We start from the raw sequence: 21,685 nt of genomic DNA on the forward strand, positions 1-21,685 counted from the left end.
AAAACCATACAACGTAGATAATCAGCTTGATATGTATTTGAAATAATATTAATTCACCACAGAAGAAAGCAGACTTAAGAAAAATAGGCCATACTCATTATGAGATGGGCTTAAAGTGTGAGAACAGGCTTTACTGACGGAAATATATATCTTTTATAATGAGAATCTTTATATTTTGTATTTATATGTGTGTGGAAGCAAAAAATGTCATAATCATAAACTGTGTAGGTAATTCTTAACTCTAGGCGGATAAACGTTTTTCTTAAGTTTTATGTATCATTAAAGCGTTTTTAATTAAAATCATAAAAAAGAGTTCATATAGGCAAAAGAAGCTCGTTAGCTGAAATATTAACTAATACGGGGGTCTTTAAGAAATATTTTGTAATACCCAAAAATAAATTTAAAAATGTTTGATAATTTTGTTGAAAAATTAATGAAATACAGGTATTTAAAAAAATATTTATTTTAAAACAATAAGACAATAAAAATCATTTACATAAACATATTTAATGAATTAGGAAGGCACTCAGTCGATTTTAGAGATTTTGAAATGGATAGAGATAAATTTAGGATGGTGCTTGAAATATAAATATTTTTTGCTGAGTATAAATTTAACGTTTTCTTTATTTAATATATACAAGTGAATATTTCTCAAGTTCTATGTCTCGATAGAAACAGTTGAATGAAGTGAAAAAATAGCTCATGATTTAAACCCACTCTGAACGTCTGATGATCTCTAATATTAATCTATATGAGCCCCATAGAGATGCCAACAATTAAGGAGACACTTTCAATTTATTTTCTCATCACTGTCAAAAAAAATACGAAACAATAAAACACACAGATCTATCAACTTAGCAGAGACATCTTAAATTTCGCCTTAAAATTAAGTGGTTCAAAATTAGTATGCCAAAAATGTGTACTTAGGTTTTCTAACAAGCAATTTCATTATTCAAGATTCAAATAAAAATGGATTAGGAAGTATTCTCGCAGCTTTAACTTGTCAAAAAGCAACAAACTTAAATAGGGCTACAAATGAAAACAAAAAAGTACACGTTAATCATAAAGAGTTCCATCAAATATCCGTATATAATATTCAGGTGCTTCATTCTCTTAAGAGTTGTTTTTTTGTCAGTTCAATGTTTGTCTCAGAAGAAAATTTGATTCGCAAAAAGAATATAATTTAAATTTTCCAAAAAATTTGACTCCATTTTCATCTGTAACGAAATCAAGAGCTTTTGTCAATTTCATTCCGAAGCCCATATCCCAAAAAAATATCTATACACACGCCTATACCTAACTATGCAAACATCTCCCCCTCCAGGCGGGCAACTTCGGTAGCCCATAAGACCCTTCTACATAGGTTTACTGTTTTTAACCCTTCAGAGAACTTTACCTATATGCGTTGCCAAAACAGAAGAATGCCTCAAGTTCAAGATTTTCCAACACAAAATTCATGAGATTTCATTTTATTTTAATCCAATTTGATTAGATACAAATCCTCTTTGCAGGAAAATACAGCTCTCTTTCACACTCTCGCTCTTTCTGGAAAATAATCCCTGAACCAAAGAGTACCAAAGTTTTTCCTTTTCCCATTTTATTAGAAAAGCTTAAAAAAAAGCCATCGCATCAGGGAGCTTTTTAGACCCACGCGTAACTATGTTCAGATGGTAGTTTTTATTGAAAAGTCCTTGCGGTAGGACATTTAGTATCATAGCTCCTGTTCGTGCGTCTGTTGTATCTGTATAATCTGACTTATTCAATAAAATTTTAATTGCAATACAATAAAAAGGTCGAATTCATCTTTTGCTTATACCAAAATTCCTACCCAGGTGTAAAATGTAAACACAAAAGCTTTTCCTTTTCGTAAAACGGTATCTGCAACATATAAATACAAATTGAAAAAAAAAGAAAACTTCTGTATCCTTACTGCGGTACTTGTATTCAACATCGTCGTCGTCATCGTCGTCGTCGTCAGTCAAATTGTCAATGTCATTTTCTAAACTAAAATACGAAAACGAAAAAAGTTAGTTTGAAATTTACTACTCTCTCAAAACATGGAATATATATGTGTGTGTGTTTATTATACCAAAGCAAGTGCGGCTAAATCAAATTAATTTTGATGAAAAATTTGTTTGTTTTTTTATTTTACAATACGTAGAAAATAATAAAATTACACAACAACAAAAAAGGATTAAATGTTATTGAAAAGTAACATTTTTGTGAAAATCTTTAATATATTCAATTCATCTTCTTATGGATTACGTTTTGGATTAATATATATAACACATCTTTTGTTGCTGATGCTGTTAGGTAAGATGACAATACCAACCTATCGAATTTAAAATGTCAAATTTAATTGAAATTAATTATAACCGTCAAAAGTTAAAAAGGGGAAGGCTCTTAAATTACGTAGTCAGGACATTTTTCGTCAAGGACATTTTGTGTGTGTGATCATAATTATAATATTGGTACATCAAAACAGGAGGCATTTTATATCAAGTTGGTCTTTGTGGGCCTAAACATGTATATTTATACCTTTTACATGTTTTGCTTGTTTTTTGGTATAGGTAGTAGATTTATGTGTGTAGGGAAGTCAAGATCGAGAAAAGGGAAAAAGTCGTAAAAGTTTACGATTTAATTTGTTTGCTTGATTTTTATTGTATTTCCTTTATTGAGCTTGAAAATTGGAAATAAAACCAAATTTTATTGGCAAACACTAAACAATGAAATTTTGTCTTACATTATACGAGAGTACCTATACTCGTATCCACTTAACTTTTGGCTATAGCAAACTGCAATGCAGTATTGGTAGGGGGGTATCTAGAAGTCTGATAAAAAAGGATTTTTGTGTATTTATGGAAAAAATAAAACAATAGGCTGATTTTTAGAGATATTACTAGAATATCAAAATTTAATCATTTTTATTAACTCATGAATTCCATAGTAAGATTCCTAGAATCCATTAATATCTGATTTTAAATGCGAAGGTCTGGAAATTCTATTAAAAAAGCGGTTGCAGACATTCTAATCCTATAATCTGCAACCCTTTCCTCATTCCCATCACCACATAGTCATAAAATATTACCCCTGAGCAAGTTTTATGGAAGCAATTTAGTATAGGTATACCATGAACTGAAATTGATTTTGGATTTATTTAACTACACGTAGATAACATCAATTTAATAGAATTCATAATGAACAAAGGTTATTTTCAAATATTCAAATTCAGCTCTACCCAACTTCCATTAATGATGGTACAACTTATTAATTTCAGAAAACTGATCATTTTTTCTTCCATAGAAGCCTAAATAATACATTTAATGGTCAATATTTTTTTCAAAAGAAAATTTCGTGCTTTATAATTGTGTTCAATTCACACAAATGGTAATACACTTTTTCTTCCAACGTTATTTTGCTTTTGCATTTAAATTTATTTTTTGGTCTACAGAATTTGGTTAGAATTTCGAGCTCAAACTAGAAACTAAAACGATTTAGACGTTTTAGATTGGATTATAAATTGTTTTGATTTACAAAACTTTTTAAGCTGATAAAAACCGGGAATGTGAAATAATAATAAGCAGAAGCCTTTTTATTTTCACTAGTGACTTTCAAGAAACTGCTTCTTTGCAAAATGAAAAATATATAAGTTTTACTGTAAAGAGTAAACTGTAAGCAAAGTTTAAGTTTTACTTTAAAAAAATGTTTAAGAATGTTATAAGAAAACCAAAATAAGTTTAAACAAGCTTTATGAGGCTCATATTGAATAGTTCAAATTTTGTTTCTGACCACAATTAAGTCAAATTAAGATAAATACAACATTGCAAAAATAAGATTTTAACGACTCCTCGCCTTTGATTGAAAGCGTAAAGAAATAAACTTTTTTTTTCGCATTTGCTAACTTTAAAAGGTCTTAAGATCATGGTTGCTAATTTTTGAATTAAAAAAATCATTAAATCGTTGATAACTGCTGAATTAAAACAAAATAATTCACAGGTTAGTAAGTGAGTTATGAATTTAAAAAGTGACTTATGAATTAAAAAAAATAATTTACAATTTACTAAGTGATTTATGAATTGGAAAAAATGTATTCAATATTTTCGAAGTCACTTATACATTAAAAAAGAATTGTGATCTAGTTGGAAGATTGGCATTTCTTAAGCTTCTTAAGACTACAAAGTTATTGAATTATTAACGAAAGCATTTTTTAAGCTTTTCAAAATTAAATTAAATGATCGTGCTAACTTACACATTTCTACTTAATAATTTTGTAAATCAAAATGTACCCATTAGCTTATATGTTATTTTCATAAATTACAATTTTTTTAACACGATCTTTTAACTGGTTCCCGACTTAATTTTTTTTAAATTCATGAGTGTGATTTAATTTTGCCTAGTTCACAAGTCACTAACTGACTTACGAATTGAATTGCTCTCAATTCATAAGTCACTTACTAGCTCATAAGTGACTTAAGCTCCTGTAACCCTGCTTAAGGTACACAAATCCGCAGGCTTGGATACTATCCCTCCTATTATTTATTTTCTATCTGTCCTAATCTTCAGATTTCTTTCCGAGTGGATCAAAAATGTCATTTCTCCTTGCTCCTCCCCCTTTAACTATCGTTTTATTGCACTTACGACCATTCTTTTCGAAGTCATGAAATCGCTGATCGATTTTCATTTTGAGAAATATACAGAAAAACGAAAGTTTCTTCAAAACCAGCAGTATGGCTGTCGTAGAAATAGGTCCACTTGATCTTTTGATATTTTATAATAAAAGTAAGATAAATACACTTGATATTTGAAAAACATTCAATATAGTATTACATCAAGCTTTCGTATCGAAAATTCGTACTTTTAGTTTCAACTAATTATGTGTTCGTTGGACCGTTCAAAACAAGTATTATTGAACAAGTGCAATCTCATAACAAACGCTGGTGTTCTCTAGAGCTCCGTTTTGTCTCCAATATTCTTTCTTGTTTTTATGAATGATCTTTTGTCTGAATCTTCTAATCCACTTAACTAATTCGTTGCTGAAAATACCCTTAGGTTTTCGTATTCGTTTCTGGATTCACATTCTCGTCCTGAAGAGAAGTTTTTTATAGCTCCCCAACCTTTTAAACTTAATTGCAATTTCCATGTTTCTACAAGTTTGTAGACCACTTTAGCTCTAAAAATTATAGGTGACTGTTGTCTAACTGAACATTTGGATCTATTAGGCACCGAGCGCTGTTATTATAATTTTAAATGTACCAATTCATTAATTTAAACTATTTTACAACAAAAAGAAAACTTAATACACGAAAAATTCATGAACTAAAAAATTTAATGGAAGACTTATCATTTTACACATGAATTTAATTTTTCTTAATGAAGGTAAAAATATCAATTAACAAAACGTTTAGGCCTTTTTGCAAGATGTTGATGCAAAGTTGTTTGAAATACAAAAAATACTAAATTTTAGACATATTGCATTAAATAATAACATTATTATACGGAATTTTTAAAGACGAGTTGTCTTAAAGTCTACGAGGTTAGCTATGAGAGTTAATCACTCTCAATTTTGATGAATAAAGTGGGGTTTAAATATTTGACCGAGCTATTCCATCATGTTAATTAAAATCAAAAACGGAAACAACATAAGTGCCAAAGATACCCAACATCCTCAACTGCTCTAGTTTAAACTGATTGTTGATAAATTTTTCACAAAGAAATTTTCTACTGTACTCATAGGTGTATTGAAAAAGCCTGAAATTATTATCGCAAAAATGAGATTTGGTTTAAGAAAATGTTTATAAAATTTTCTATAAAATATACATATATAATTTATTAAGGACTAATATCTCCTTTCTCATATAGGTAAAATGCAAATTTCAATCCATTAATTTTTTAACCATTAATTGGATCCTTCAAGATTTTTAACTCAAATTTAATTGTAAAATTTTGAGTTATATTATTACTGCAACACTGAAAGTATCTAAATTTCTCTGCTATTTTCTATTCTTCAAAAACATAACTACAGCTTTTTTCTGGTTTCTAGAATATAACTTTCTACAGAATTTCCCTTCTTATACAATTGTGAACGTTTAATAAAAGTTATTTATATTAGAAATCGTATTTCTAGGTGAATAGAAAATTAAAAGTAGAAAATTATACAGATTTCCAAAATACCCAATAATTAATGTACTTAAATTGATTGGGTTAATTTAACAAAGAAATAAAATCAAAATGACGAATGCTGTATGTGTGCAGATGTAATGGAAGAAAAAATATTTGTTCAAATTATAAAACGGAAACATTAATACAACAACTAATTGGAGGTTATCATTGTCTACACAAACATTACACTGTTTACTGTTGTTTGATTTCAGTGATGGTTATGAACTGATGTCTAGTGCCTGGACCGTTCCAAAAACAGCCATACATATAATTGAGTAATCTTTCACAAAAAAATTTAAATCAATTATCATTTGCAAACTTTGATAAGACTGTTTTATAAAAAAAAAATACTGAAACTAAAATTTCGAAATATTAAAATACTTTTACATAGAATATCCTTAGAGAATTTCTCACTTTCTATTCTAAAAAACACATTTTTTCATTTTCCCATATCCATGTTCTTAAAATCACCCTTGGAATAAAAACGTAACCTATCAACTTAAAAATAATCAAATCAAATCAAAAATAACTATCGATCTCCTATATCCTCAAAGCTTTTCATTAAATTGTACTAATTATTCGGTTAATAGATTTCAGCAAGAACAAAAAAATCAAACAATTTTATTCCTAAATAAAGGTTTCAATTAAAATCAAGATTTCAATCAAAACAAAACCAAAAAAAATAATAAATCTTCAATTTCAAATCGAAAAACATTGCGTGTACCACTGTTTTAATTATACACTGTCACGCTAGGATATTAAAAGATGGCCGAAAAGATTTAATTTCCTTGGCATAGGTAAAAGCTTAGGTATGTATATCTACCTTTGACTTAAACACACACACACGTAATATAAATATCGGTTAATAAAAATTAATTGTTATTTAAATGTACACTTTCTAGTACTATACCTAAAATAATTATATGAAATCGTTCGAAATTTTTTTAAACGATATCTATCAATTCTGAGAAATAACTAAAGTATAGATTCATTTCATGCGACATTAATTTACATGAATAGGTAAACGTTTATGCGCACCTTGAAACAAGAATAGACAAATATTATTATAATATAATTTGTATATTATTGAGCTATCCATGTCTTGTTTTTCTTTCCATCAATTATGCATAGAAATTGTTGGATAAAATCACTGTCGCCGGGGTCGTGGTTCTCCATTTCCGTTTCAGTGCCATTTATGTATATTGAATACTGAGCCTTTCCGGTTGCCATTGCCTTCTTGGTTTCTTTTCGTTATGTTTGTTGTTGTTCGTTTATGTATATGAATGTATAAAGCCATTTAGTGAATAATAAATAACATTGGAATGGATAATAGTCCAATAAATTGTTATTAGCAAGGCATTATTTTGTGTGACATGTTTATTTATGTATTGTTTTAAGATATACCTACTTCTTCTTTCTTGATACTGCACACGCCTCAATATGTACACATGTGTGTACGTACGGTGTACTTTGTATTCCCTTGATAAATATGTGCGAAATAATCTGTAAAAAAAGGATATACTGATTTATTAGCAATTAGGTACAAATCTACGTTCCTCATTCGAATAATAAAATGTAGGTGTTGCGGGTTTGGTTTTGGACAATAAAACAAAGGTTTTCTACAGACACATTTTGGAAATTTTCTTAAGGCTTTTAGATAGTCCTTGAACTTGAAATTGACAATTCATAGTTATATATTGATTTTTACATGAAAATATTATTGTTGGAGAAATTCGAAATGGGAAAAGTATGCAAATGACAATCCTTTTTTACGAAAATAACTGGAATCGTCTGGGTGTAATAAAAACATGTGCATAGGAATCCGAAAAATAATTTTATTATCATTTGAAGGTCTTACAACTGTTTATATTTATGGTTTTGTCATTCGACTACCATTCAGAGGAAGGGAGTTCTTGTGTTTTGAAATACTTGTGTTTTGGAAATACAAACACTCCGGATTAATTGAATAATAACGCGCACGTTATTTTAAAATTTTGTCAAAATCGCCTCTAGCATGAAAAAAAATTATTATTTTACAATAAATTAATTTGAGAATAAGTTGGCAAATTCCACTTTATGATGCTCTTTAAAGGATGTGGTTTTTTGACTTGCTTCATTAAAAACATCAACATGAAACATCTATTAATAATTTAAAGGAGTATTAGTATTTTGGAGTTTTGTTGAGGAAATAACCCCACATCACAATCTACCACTATGGTTACATGAAAAACTTTTACCAAGGATACACTTTTCCAGTTTAAGCTTAATGGAACAAGAAAAATACATCTTTAGCATTAGGTAAAGAGGTCTTTGGTCAAAAAATTGTATGTTAGGTTTTTGATTTGCTTTTTTTTGTCTCTTTCGTTTAGTAGTAACAACTTGATCCTGGAGAACTGCTTAATATTATATGAATTAAATCTTTAAAAAATAAGACACAAATATTAATTTGGAGATGCAGTGAAACATGTCAATAATTGCGATTCTGACAGCAGATTCTAATTCGATGCTCTACGTTAGTAAATTTAAATCACAAAATAGAGTTCAAGCTAGAAGATCGACTGTTCATCATAAACTACAAAAGCCTAATCATATTAAACTTGATATTGCAACAAGCCAAACAAATATTACTAAACGATTATTAAAATTATTGCAATAAACTCGATGTTGACCCAATCTAGTTCCAATAGAACTTTTAAATACAAAATGTTCTTAAACTTTAAATAACCTTTATGACAGCTTAAAATCTACGCTGATATTTATGACAACATAACACCATTCTAACACTCAATAGGCGATCCAGAAGTTTGTTTTACAGATTTCTCCAATATAGGTTATATAAGCTGAAAGCGAGTTTTATAACTTTCCAATCTTTAATAGTCCAGACAAATTATGTCAAAATGGTCTGACTTCTATAAAATTTCGTCAAAGTTGAATTTTAAAGGATGGTTTCATTTATACGGTCTTAACACTCCATTTAAACTTTATTATCTTAGGCTGAAGATAAAAAATTTAAAGTAGTGTGAAAAAAAAGTATTGTAGCTCATGTACTTCTACACAGATAAACCATTATTACCTACATATTTAAAAAATGGTAGAAAATTTTGGGTGTAGTGCGTTTAGTTTAAAAATGTATAAATTCATATTTTGGGCGATAAATGTTTGTTTTTGAACTATTTTTGGAAACTATATTTTTTAGGTACCGGGTTATCCATTTTGCGATCTTAAAAGTTAACGTAAATAAAAAAACATATATAACATTTTTTCCGTGATATATCTTTTTTAATACAATTTTTTGAACTTTGACATTCTTTAACTGGCCACCAATCGAATTGTTGCAAGCATCGATTCTTTTAAGGAAATAATTTAACGAATGTTGGTTTTTAAGTGCTCGAGAGTTAAACACGGTGTTTTGAGTAACCTTACAAAAAAAAGTCCAGTGGTGTCAAATAGCATGGTTTTGGTGGCCAGTTTATATCACCACGACGAGAAATTAAGCGGAGAAATTAAGCGAAATGTGTCTTGCGATAAAGCCATATTCGCTCGAGTTGTGTTACATGTGGCACTGTCTTGTTGGAACTACATATTCTCCAAGTCGTATTCTTCAATTATCAATAAATTGGGTGGCGCAACAGTCCGTTGAGAACTAGAGAGTAACAACTAGTTCTCTATTGACTTACAACTCTCAAACATTCCTTTGTGCGAGTATACTATTGTCAGGGATACAGTTTTAAGCCGATTCCAAACGGATAATTTTAGAAAGCACATTTCATGTCAATTCCCGTAACTGTGAAAAATCTTTTAAGATTTAACCATTATGCCACGGTTACTATTTCAATAGCAGACAAGCAAACTTCGGTTGTCATAAGCTCATAACGCTCCGAATTGACGGTGACAGTCTTTCCATCGTAATTTTCGAAGAACTAAGGTCAAATCATACCTCCAGGCCAAAGAGTGCACTAAATTTTCTAAATTTTTTCACAATTAGTTATACGATTATGTAAACTATAATCTCCTCTAAAAAACCATATGTGGCTGGGACAGAATATCGTTTTTGTAGGAGGTTTTAACAATTTGTATGCATTGTACGATAGTTAAACGATCGATTGGGTTAACAGATATGGAATTCCAGCCATACACTTTTAGATGTGAAAATGGATAATCCTTTATTTAAGCTAAAATAAGCTGTTTTTAAGTATAAATAACTGCATATTTGTGAGCGTTGGTACACTTTTACAGAAGTTTTCGCTTGGTGCTTTTGTGCATTCGTATGGTTTCCTATTTGATTGCACTTTTGTCGAGAAAAAAAGCGGTTCAAACTAAAAGGTCTTACTAGGAAATGCCAATTGAAAAAATTAGTAAAATACAAATTCAAAAGAAATGATTTTAATGTACACTGGTTTAAAATCTCAAAATGGGAAGAAAAAAAAACTCAAATATTCGTGTTGCATGGCTAAAGAAAGAATATCTCAAAAGAATACTGTTCTGTATTTTTAGAAGTACTCAAATATTATTTACCTACCGGCGTATAAAATGTTTGTATTTCAAAATTAAGGATTTAAAATATTTACATGAATTCTATTTTTGATAATAAAAAATCTAATACTTTAATGATATATGTATGCATTTGAATTTGTTTCGACAAACGGTAGAGTAGGTTCAGTGTGAAATATTTAAATGAATTGTATGCATGGTTAAAAACCGTTTTTAATTTGAAAAAAAAACATTAATTTGTTGGAAATATGAAGTAAATTAGTAGAAAACCTCTATTTCAACTTTGAAACAACTTATTTTTTCCAAAAACCAAACAATGATAAAATCTGCTTAGAAAAATATAAATCCATGGGGAAAAATTCAATTTTAACAAACGCACCATGTACAAAATTCTCCTTATCTACATTAACATTTGCATTCATAAATAAAATGAAAAGGATTTTGTTGGTTAGATAAAAGAGCAGATATTTTTCACATTAAATATTCTAGTGAAAAACAATGTTTTGTTTTTATTTTAATGTAATGTCGAATATTTTCAAAACAAAATTAAAGTAGATAAAATAAAAACATTATTATAAAAACATAATGAAAAAATGGTTTTTGTTTGCTGATTTCGAATTTTATTTTTAGTTATTCAGTTGGAGCACAATTGAACACATTTTGGATTTAGACATTTCTAGTTTTGACTTTTGTATGAAAAATTTAAGAAAATTGATGTTGTAGTTGGATTCATAAAATAAAACACGTTTATATTTTAATTTTTGAAAGTTAGTTATTTAAAAAAAAAATCTTTCAAATCAAAATTAATAGACATCTTACGAAAGAAAATTCGAGTTGAATTGTTATAAACTTCCTAATTCTTCACATAAATCTTGGATACACGTCAGAGACAAATACATCTTAATGAGGGTTGACTTGATTTGATTTTAAAAGGAAAACTTTTGTTTGAGAATTAAGACATCCCTATCTTGATAATACTCTCAAGTTGGGACTCAACTCTCTCTCATTTTTTAAAGATATCAACTTCAATGTCTTGAAAAAAACAAACGGAAAAGGTTTTTGTAGCATACCTAACCTTCAACTTTATTTATGTTTTATAACCTTGAACTATTTATAACTTTAAGATATCTTTGTCCAAAATAATATTACCACTGAGCAGAGCTGAGCAGTGTGCAGGGTCTGGTCTTCATCTCCGTACAGAAGTGTTATAGTATAGTTTCTTCTTGTTAAAACCATAAATCAAGGTTTTCACAAGGGAAATGGAAACTCTACATCTGCATACTTATACCCACCTACATTATGGCCTACCTTACCCATAGAATTCTAGGAGGACTCTCTGTTGACTGTTGCGCATTGTTTTGTCATGATGCTTGGCATTTGCATTGTCGTTAACCTCGTTTTGCATTGATTTTTTTTGTATACTTCTTTTAGTTGCCTTATTTAAGTGTCGCATCAGTCATGAACTACTAATGTTTTGCTTACGTTGCTGATTCTCTAGAGAAGGAGCACTATGTAAGGACTTTAAAGTGTTTTTTTTTTTAATGAGTTGAAGATTTTTATGTTTTGTTTTTGGCATCAATTGAAAATTTTGAATATATATTTTGTAAAATTCTATTTAAATGTTGTTTATTTTTATTAAAAGTCCATATCTGTTAACGGATGAAGTTGGTGTTCACGCAAACTATAAAATATAAAATGTTAGAAATTTGTAATATGATCGTAGTTTCTCAATTCATGAACCTTGGGTTTACATCTAAAAAAGTTCATCAAGTTAAATATTGTGTTAATGAACCTTTGTTTTTACATTGGAATTCTCTTTTTATTGGTGCATTCAAAAATTAGAGTTATAAGTTTGGATATTTTCAAAAATTAAGGAAAGCATTTTATTTAATTATTTTTGCATATGCTAACAAAGATCAGTTGTTGCTCAAAAAGAAATAAAATAAAATTGTAAATGCGGGTGTTTTTGGTGTACATTACAATAAGCAAGAAAGAAATATACCAACAACAACTAAGAAACCATTTCAAAAAAGTGTGGTCCAATAGTTGAAAACTTATATCTTTCGGTTCAGTTAAGACATTAGTTACGTTGAAGTGGCTGTCCAGGTTGAAGAAGGACACACTTAGACCATTGCCCATTGTGATGATTCTGGTCATTCTGATCTCAATGAAATAAATAAGAGTTCTTTACGAAAGGTTAAAGACTAGGATGTTATAATCCTAGTAATGGAAGAATAAACCCAGTTAGGTCTTACGTTATTGAGCTAGTACTGCGCAGATTCAAGGGAGGTGAAGAAAGGTTTCCTCCTCTTGCTCTTCCGAAAAGTTTCTACAAAAGTCTATTGAGAATACGTCCATACCTATAAGACAGTGTCCGGCTTTGACGCCAATTATCGAACTTTTATGAAATCTGCTTAGAGATATCAACGACTTTGAAAGCTTTGAATATAGGGTACCGCAAATGTTTTTCGTGGCCTGTCATTTGTTGATGTTATTTTAGCCGATGTATGATTTATTTGCAGCATCTTATTTTAGCAAACAATTACATGAAGCAATTGGAATGCCATCATTTTTGACGAGTTCCTTGTGAATAGAAAGTTCCCAACTTAGATTATTGTCTAAAATGATTTGTTATGATAAGCTCATACAATTTCAACTTAAACAGCGTTGTACAATAATACAATAATTATAAAACTGCGTGGAATTTAATGCTTCGAAAACTCAATGCTGTCTTGTATCGTTGAAGCGAGTTATACCCCCTTGCCATTATCCATGGATGACAATTGCATCGAGGAGACTGAACATCTCGATCATGTCGCTAAAAATGGCACAAGATGTTTGGCTTTTATAAAGCGATGCATGAAGTTTTTCTCCCCCTCTGATCAGGCTGTTATCTTCAAAGCTTATATACGTCATAAGCTTTAGGTTAACTCCCAGCTCTGGGCTAGTTCTTCTGCAACTTACTTAAGCCTTCGACAGCAATGAACGTACAGCATTTAGATTGATTGGTGATAATACTACCATAGGATCATTTACGTCGCTTGAACATAGTCGTGAAGTTTCTTGTCTCACCCTTTTTTTATTATTTTTTTAACGGTTTATGCTTGAGCCTAACTTCGGTTGTATTGTCCAGTACAGATTCGTTATTTAGCCGTACTACGCGAATGTAGAATGCCTTAACACACTCTGTCTTTCCCAGTCATTGGAAAATGCAGAAATTCAAAACCAATGCTCACCAACGCCTCCTTTCAACCCCTCCCTTCCTTTCCTTGTGCTCACACTATATTTTTAAATAATAAGGGTATTAATATCGCCTTGAGTAGAAAAAGAGGATAATATTAGATATAAAGTAGGGCTCTTGATAACCGCATACCCGGGTAATTACCCGGGTACCCGAGTACCCGCACTTACGGGTATTACCCGGCTACCATAATTGCGGGTACCCGCGTTCTTGTGGGTACTCGGTAAAATCCGGGTACCCAAAACAATTTCGTGTATAGTTATAAAAAAAGACTTGAAGAAAGATTGAAAGAAAATAATAATTAAATTATTTCTCTGCTACAACATACATAGATAAGTATTCGGATTTTGATTCGACTATATGTACGAGTAGCTCTGGTTAAAAATAAAAATAAACAGATTCATAACAAATTTTTTTATTCAAAAAAAATTATCTTCATATCAAAAACGTAAATTTAATAAACATTTCTGGAAAAGAAGAAGTTATTCATTAAAAACACAATAATTTTTTCGTTAAGAAATTAAAACGTGGTCAAAATAACAAATTTAAACTTATTTAGGACTTGATTGTAACAATTTTTGATTGCTCATCAAAAATGTCAACAAGCCAACATTTTCTGGCAACAGAATTGATCTTTTAGGTGTAACAATGTTACTTGCAGCAGAAAAAAAACGTTCCGAGGATACCGATGTCGCTGGTATACATAAATACTTTTTGGCCAGCAGTGCTAGTTATGATTTATGAATGCATTACGAAACAATATATTTTATAATGTGTTTTACATTCGCGTCTAATCTATTTGTCTCAAAATATTGATTTATTGCTGGGCAGGGATTAATTATTATTGCGAAATCAGTCAAAACTTATTCACATCACTATTCTTTCAATAAAATTTAAGTACAACATGATGTTTATGGATATAAAAATCACATTTCATTGCTTCTCTGTTTCCTCTTTTTGTGGAATATTATTTCATAAGCAATTGTAGCATTTTTGTGTACTGGGTACCCGTAACACGATATTGTCGGGTACCCGCCAGTTGACATATCCCGGGTACCCGCAAATTTGGGTAATACCCGCATTACCAGGGTACCCGGATTTTTGATGGAATGGGTATTACCCGGGTAAAATCAAGATCCCTAATATAAAGTATGAAAAATCGAATATAATACCTATTATATAAATATCAAATCAATTGACGAACAGGTAGACGGCAGTGTGGCGGAGCGGCGCGCGCGGCGCCGGAGCTGGAGCCATAGAATTTTTTTTTTTTAGTTTTAAACGTATTGATTGCCTTTTATACTATTATGCACTTAACATAATTAAATAATTTTAGTAAGTTAAGATTTAATAAAACAATTCTTAAGCTTTTGTCAAAGTTTTGTGCTCCTTATTGTTTTTTTTTAAAGACTATTTATTTCAACAAAATATTGAAGGAGGTTGTCCTGCTTTTCGTATTTTCATAAAATATTTTTTTAATAAAGAAACAACAAATCTGAAGCCACTTTAACCCACTCGAAAATAGTGAAAACCAATTTCGAAATTTTCTCTTGGCTTTCCGTTTTATTTCAAGTTCCTATTGTGTTCATTATGACAAAGTTTGTGCTTCACTAAATTTTTAAGGGCATCACAATCACAATCCTTATTGAAGGACACTCCTTTTCTGATTTCTATGTCAACTGCATTTAATATTATGTAGGTACCAACTCCAACATATACCTTCTCGTTTAGTCCTCTCGACTGTTGTATTGCATCAAAATCCAAAAAACTTTATAGTTTCCGCTGTTTTCATCTTCAAACTATGTGTACTTAACTGTTTCCCTCTCTGTCAACGCCCTCTTTTGCCCTCACTCCTGCGTTTTGAGCCTGCCTCTTGTGTATATGTATGTATTTGTTTTCCAAAGAAATAAAAAAATAGTACAAAAATTTTCATGAAAATTCAGTTTGGTGAAGTGCTAGACGTAGCCTTGACCTAAGTTTTAATACTCTTCCGATAAAGCAGAAACAGGGGGTTTGGTAGAGGTAGGTGGATTACGAAAAAAAGGAGTGAGGAAGATAAAGAGTACAGAAACATTATATATAAACCGTACAGTGAAAATTAAGGACACATTTTGTGGTGAAGAAGTGAAAATATTTGCACAAGTTTCAGAGGATATGAAAGGACTCTCTTGGTTTCTTTTTCCCTGAATGTTTTTTGCTGTGCAGTTTGATGAGCATTGTTTGTTGGTAAATCTTGACAAAACCGATTGAAAGGAAGCAATCATTTTCAAAATGAAGGCAAAAACATGGAAGCACTGCACCCTGCATCAGTGCACATTCTCATACTTATTAGCTAGCGTTAAAAAATGTTTGCTTTTCGGCGAGTGACTTGGGTGGCAAGGTCATTTAGAATTCTGTTTCATGCTTAAACAGCTTTTAGATTTAGACTAAAACCAATTTAACGGGTGAATTATTTCGAAGGATAACTATTTAAATATTTAAAACACAAAAAAAAGGATTTTTTTAAATTAAGGCATCGGAATTTGAAAGGTATATGTTGGATATAAATTTGAATCATTCCGAAATACAAATTAAATATTTATATGGTTTGAAATCAAATTCAATAAAATTTGTTGGCGTCGTTTTTTTTCTTTGCAGAACCGAAACTTATTAAAAGCGATGTACCGCCACACTATTGGGATGCTCCATATGCTTTGCCGTTTTTTGACAATTCGTCGCAACGTGAGGTGATAACAACTGTTGGCAAATCTGCCTATCTACATTGTCGTGTAAAAAATCTTGGAGACAGAGCGGTAAGATATTATGTATTCAAATAGAATGTTTAAATATTTTGTAAAGATCTTTCTTGTAGAACAAAATTAAATGCATACTTACAAGATACATTTTTTGAACAAGCATTGAAGTAATCTCTCATTCTAACAAATAGAAAACAATATTACTCTATCTAGTGTGTTGAAATTTTGTAATGAAAACGTAAGGATTTCAAACCTATTTCTATTTGTTTTAGCTTAGAGAAATATAAAACTTAAGTTAAAATATACACAAGTCGCACAATAAATTCATAAAAGTTCTATTTGGTGTTTTAAACCACTTAAAACTTGATTGAAAGTACCGTAGCTGCGAAATGATGACAAATATGATGGTTTCTTGTGGTACGAAATTAATTCAATAATTCTTTATCTTTTTCTTTTGAAAATGACGCGTGTGATGAAATTGCAATACGAGATTGAAATAATAAGCCAAAGAATTACAAAAGCTACGTCAAAAACACTTTTTTAAATCAATGGCTTTTCATTAATCAATGTCCTTCAGGGCAATATAGCAGCCAAAAACATACAACACAACGTCATTCTTAAAACACATTGATATTCCTAGAAAATACATAGGTATACATACACGAGTAAGTAAACACAAAACAATTTTAACAAATCAGTCACAACAAAGGGAGCTTTTTTTAAAAAATAATATAAAAAAGAGACTATCCTTTGTGTGACCCAATAAATTTATATTGATATTGTTCAATGGAACGGAAATTAAAAACACAAAAACGAAACAAAATACAAGAAGAAAATTGCAATACATACAAAAAACTTCATTTTGTATCTCGAACGTGCATCTCTGTCTATAGTAACAGTAAGTATATTTTGGTTTCAGGGATTAACCATGCACTACGGTCATATACTAGGTACGTATGCGGATCGCATATAGCCTCAATGCAGACCATGTAAAGTAATATGGATAGCAATTTGGATTACTCTTCTCCTGCAGCTCTTTATTTTATTTTTATTTTGTTGCGCTCTCTCCATGATGTTTATCCTTGATGTAACTACGGAAAGACTGCTGCAGAAAAAAAACAATCTTGTTGGCCCTTTGAAATTTGTGGTTGCATTTTGGCTCAAATTGAAATCATTTAACTAAAGTGGTAATCATGGTCTTTTATATTTTAAGTTAACAAAAAACGAAAAACTCAGCTAACAATAGGGCTACTAAATTTATGTTATTTAGATTTCAGCTAAAAATGCCGTCAGCCACTCTAATTGGAGTCGATTTTTTTGTTTGTTCTTCTAAACAATAAAAAAGGTCAAAGGGCGTCCCTTTTGTCCTTAAATATCAAGCGAATATTTTGTTCCATTTTTTCTTGTTTGTCTGATGTGCTATGATCTACTTAAGCGAGGCAAAGTGGTCCTCTTTGAATAACCTTTTATCCCTTTTGATGGCTTGTAGTTCTTTTGTAAACCTACGCTTTTCGTTTATTTTACCCTTAAAGTAATGGGATCACTTTTGCTCTGTCATTATTATTAATTCACAAGTTTTAATATTAAGACTATTTTTAGTTTCGTTTTTTTTTTCTCCCTCTCCTTTTTGTTTGTGCGTGAAGGCAGGTGTTCTGTGTTTTCCTTTTAATCAAATAGCTTTAAGTCATTTAGGTAAAGATGTTTTTTTGTGTTTGGTGAAAGTTAAAATGTCATTATTTGTATCTTTGAAGTCAAGAATTAGGTATATATAGGTGCTTTTGTACGAAGATACGACGCCAGTTTTTAAAGCAACATCTAAACAAAGGGAAGATGTAAACACCAACGCTTTTAAGTATTTTAAAGAATTATCAATTAAATTTAACATAAAGTGAAGTAAAACAATTTATTTATTCCACTTCTGACACCCATGTTACAACTTTGTTGAAATTAGATTTTGTATAATAAATAAGTGATGAGAGAGCTAATGTTTAAGCTTTACACTGAAATTGAAATGCCATTCTATCAATAACACAGAAAACTACACGACTACACGGAACGAGTCTGTTTTCAAAGAATATTGGCCTCGAAATCTTAAAGTTTTATTCCAGTAAAACAGAAGTGTTTATATAGAAAACGGAAAAAACCACTCGAGTTAATTCTTCTTAAATCCTTTTATTTCTTAGTACAGAACATACATATACAACTACCATAACGTTGCAGCGTTTTATGAACAGATTTAAAACACTTTCAACAACTTTAAATTTGTTTCTGGATAAAAATCTAAACACACAGAAATCATTTTTATTTTTATCTTAAAGTGAAATTGGTTCAGGTATTTATAGATTCAGAATTTTTGAGGTTCACAATTAATTTTAATTTAAATACAGAGTGAAAACAAAAATAATAACGGTTAATAGTTCCTCAACTTTTACACGACTTTTTTTCTATTTGTAGGTATCATGGATTCGAAAAAGGGATCTGCACATCCTCACTGTTGGCATAATAACATACACAAATGATCAACGATTTCAATCCCTGCACACTGAAGGATCCGATGAATGGACACTTAGAATTTCCTCCCCCCAGCCAAGAGATTCAGCAACATATGAGTGTCAAGTATCAACTGAACCGAAAATAAGTCAAGGCTTTCGACTCAATGTTGTTGGTAAGTTTCCAAACAAACATAAAATCAAATCAAATCAAAGTTTTAGAACTTTTTTGAAATGAAAAAAAAAAATAAAAAATATCTATTTATGTAAACTTTAAATCCTCTTCCTTATACAAAAATAGTTTCTCGAGCGAAAATTCTTGGAAATTCTGAACTTTTCATCAAAAGTGGCAGCGATTTGAATTTGACATGCTTAGCACTTCAATCACCTACACCTCCTTCATTTATCTATTGGTACAAGGATAAGCGTGTGATGAACTATACAAAACATGGTGGCATCAATGTTATAACAGAGCGAAAGACTAGAACGAGTATGTTACTGATTGCCAGAGCAACACCCGCTGATTCTGGAAACTATACCTGTTTGCCAAGCAGTTCATGTAAGTTCTTGAAATTAGTTTTAAAGATTTTTTGTTTGCTCTTTTCTGTCCTGTCTACCAACTTCTAAGTTGAATCGAAAAATAACAAGAAACGAGAAAAGGATTCATCGAATCTTGAATGATAAATGGAATTGGATTTTTTAGTTGTTGGTATATTTTCATCCTGCGAAAAAGGAATACAAAACGAACAATGAATTTAAATTTAAATAGCTATCGATTCCGATATCGATAATGGTAATATGTTCCAATCGAATACGAATCTAATGGCTTTTATTCCAACTCAAGATGTTTCACAAAGAGAGAAACAAAATTCCACACATATTCACATCTTACACCAACATTTCCCGCCGCGTCCCACCCACACGTTTAACTTTGATCCATTTAAATTCAAATCACGTTTCAAAGAAAGGAGCTTTTAAAAACCCAAACCGGCAAGAAGTTGAAGTCTAGGAAGTCGATGTGGTGTGCTCTTGTTCCTTCAAACAATTTAGAAAATTTGGTTTTGCAAGTTTGGTCTTAAGAAAAAAGTGAAAAAAGAAAATGCATACGGAAAACTGTGCTATGTGTGCATAGAAAGTTTTCCTTTTTCTTTCGATAGAGAATAAGTTTAATTTAAAGATTTAAGCAAAGTTACCAATTTCTCAGAGCAGAAAAATAAGAGAAATCAGATGCATTTATTAAATGGATATGTGCGGCTTTGAATAAGTATAAGAAATTATTTAAAGTTTCTCTCCTAAATCATTGAATTTTGAGCTTCTGGGCATCAGGTTATAAAACTTTCGATTGTTTTTATTTTTTAAATTTAGTTTCAAAAATTATTCTGAGCACAACTTCAACCTTTTTATATTTTTCTTTATATCTTACAAAATTTTATATTTCTATGTTCTATTCTTAATAATGAAATTAAATTTTTTGAAAAAAAAAAGATATTTACAAATTAGTTTTGAAATGTATGAGTTGCAAGAGTTCTCGCGAGGTTGCCTAAGCAACTTGTGGGAACTTTCGCAACCAAATTTTGCTTCCAAGTAAATTTAATCAAAATTCGTTTTTAATTGTTGGTCCAAATTAAATCTCATACTTTTTCGGTGGTGAAAACACTTTAAAGGATTTGTAACTTTATTACTTAAAAGTATTATTTTTGTTTATACTTTAATTTCAGACTCTGCTAGTGTCGTAGTTCACGTTATAAATGGTGAACATCCAGCAGCCATGCAACATGGCAACAGTAGTGCCAATAGTTTATCAAATTCTCTTCATTCCTATCGGGCTTTAAGATTAATTGATATAAATTTCATCATTAAATATAAAACACTCTACACATTTTTGATAAATCTTTGGCACATAATACAATTTAAAACATTAATTATATTAATTGGATTTTTATTAATCAACTCAACAAGAAACTACAGACATTTTCTCTCAATTAGATGACTGTAAATCATATTTCTTTTTAAATATATATTTATCGTGTTGTGTATTATTATTTTTAATAAAATCATAAAAAAACAAAATGAATAAAAACGAACAAAAAAATACTGAATTAAATTCTATATAAAGAAAAAAGTAGATATATAAAAAAAAGAATGTAGATGAAAATAAAATGTAATTCTATTGATAGATTTATTTCTTACTTATTTTTTAAAATTATTTTTATTGTATATAACAAACTATTATGTATTTAAAAAACAAGTAAATAAAACTTTCTAGAAAATCCATGTAAAATAAAAAATTATTGTGTGTATATTGTATATTTACGTGAATTTACAATAAAAAACAAGAGTTTATTTAAAAATATGATGCAATTGAGAAAATAAAACAAAACTTAAAGAAAATAAAAACAAAAATAATTATTTAATTATGTTTAAGAAATAAATTACTTTAAAATAATGAAAAAGAAATTTGTTTTTGTTTCGTTTAAATTCTATAACTTGAAGGATCAAGGGAGTAATCTAATTGTTAATACAAAAATTTTATAAAGGGTTTTTTCAACTGGGTAGATTTTGGAGCACCG

At 30.0% G+C, this 21,685-nt stretch overlaps 1 protein-coding gene and 1 long non-coding RNA gene across 3 annotated transcripts in view; one reads left to right on the forward strand and one right to left on the reverse strand.

Moving 5' to 3' along the window:
- Window positions 1-21,685, reverse strand: part of LOC129954194 (uncharacterized) — a 107,177-nt gene that overhangs the window by 8,619 nt on the left and 76,873 nt on the right. For both annotated transcript variants that reach the window (XR_008782658.1, XR_008782659.1), the window contains one exon: window positions 7,568-7,662. This is a non-coding gene — a long non-coding RNA (uncharacterized LOC129954194). The remainder of the gene's footprint in view (window positions 1-7,567; window positions 7,663-21,685) is intronic.
- Window positions 1,682-21,213, forward strand: LOC129954193 (hemicentin-1-like). Its single transcript, XM_056067938.1, has 5 exons — window positions 1,682-2,313; window positions 16,529-16,683; window positions 19,081-19,291; window positions 19,417-19,674; window positions 20,834-21,213. The coding sequence occupies exons 1-5, from the start codon at window positions 2,199-2,201 to the stop codon at window positions 21,103-21,105; spliced, it is 1,011 nt and encodes a 336-aa protein (XP_055923913.1). The 5' UTR covers window positions 1,682-2,198; the 3' UTR covers window positions 21,106-21,213.

The sequence above is a fragment of the Eupeodes corollae genome, chromosome 1 (genome assembly GCF_945859685.1).
Source record: "Eupeodes corollae chromosome 1, idEupCoro1.1, whole genome shotgun sequence".
Classification (NCBI taxonomy): domain Eukaryota; kingdom Metazoa; phylum Arthropoda; class Insecta; order Diptera; family Syrphidae; genus Eupeodes; species Eupeodes corollae.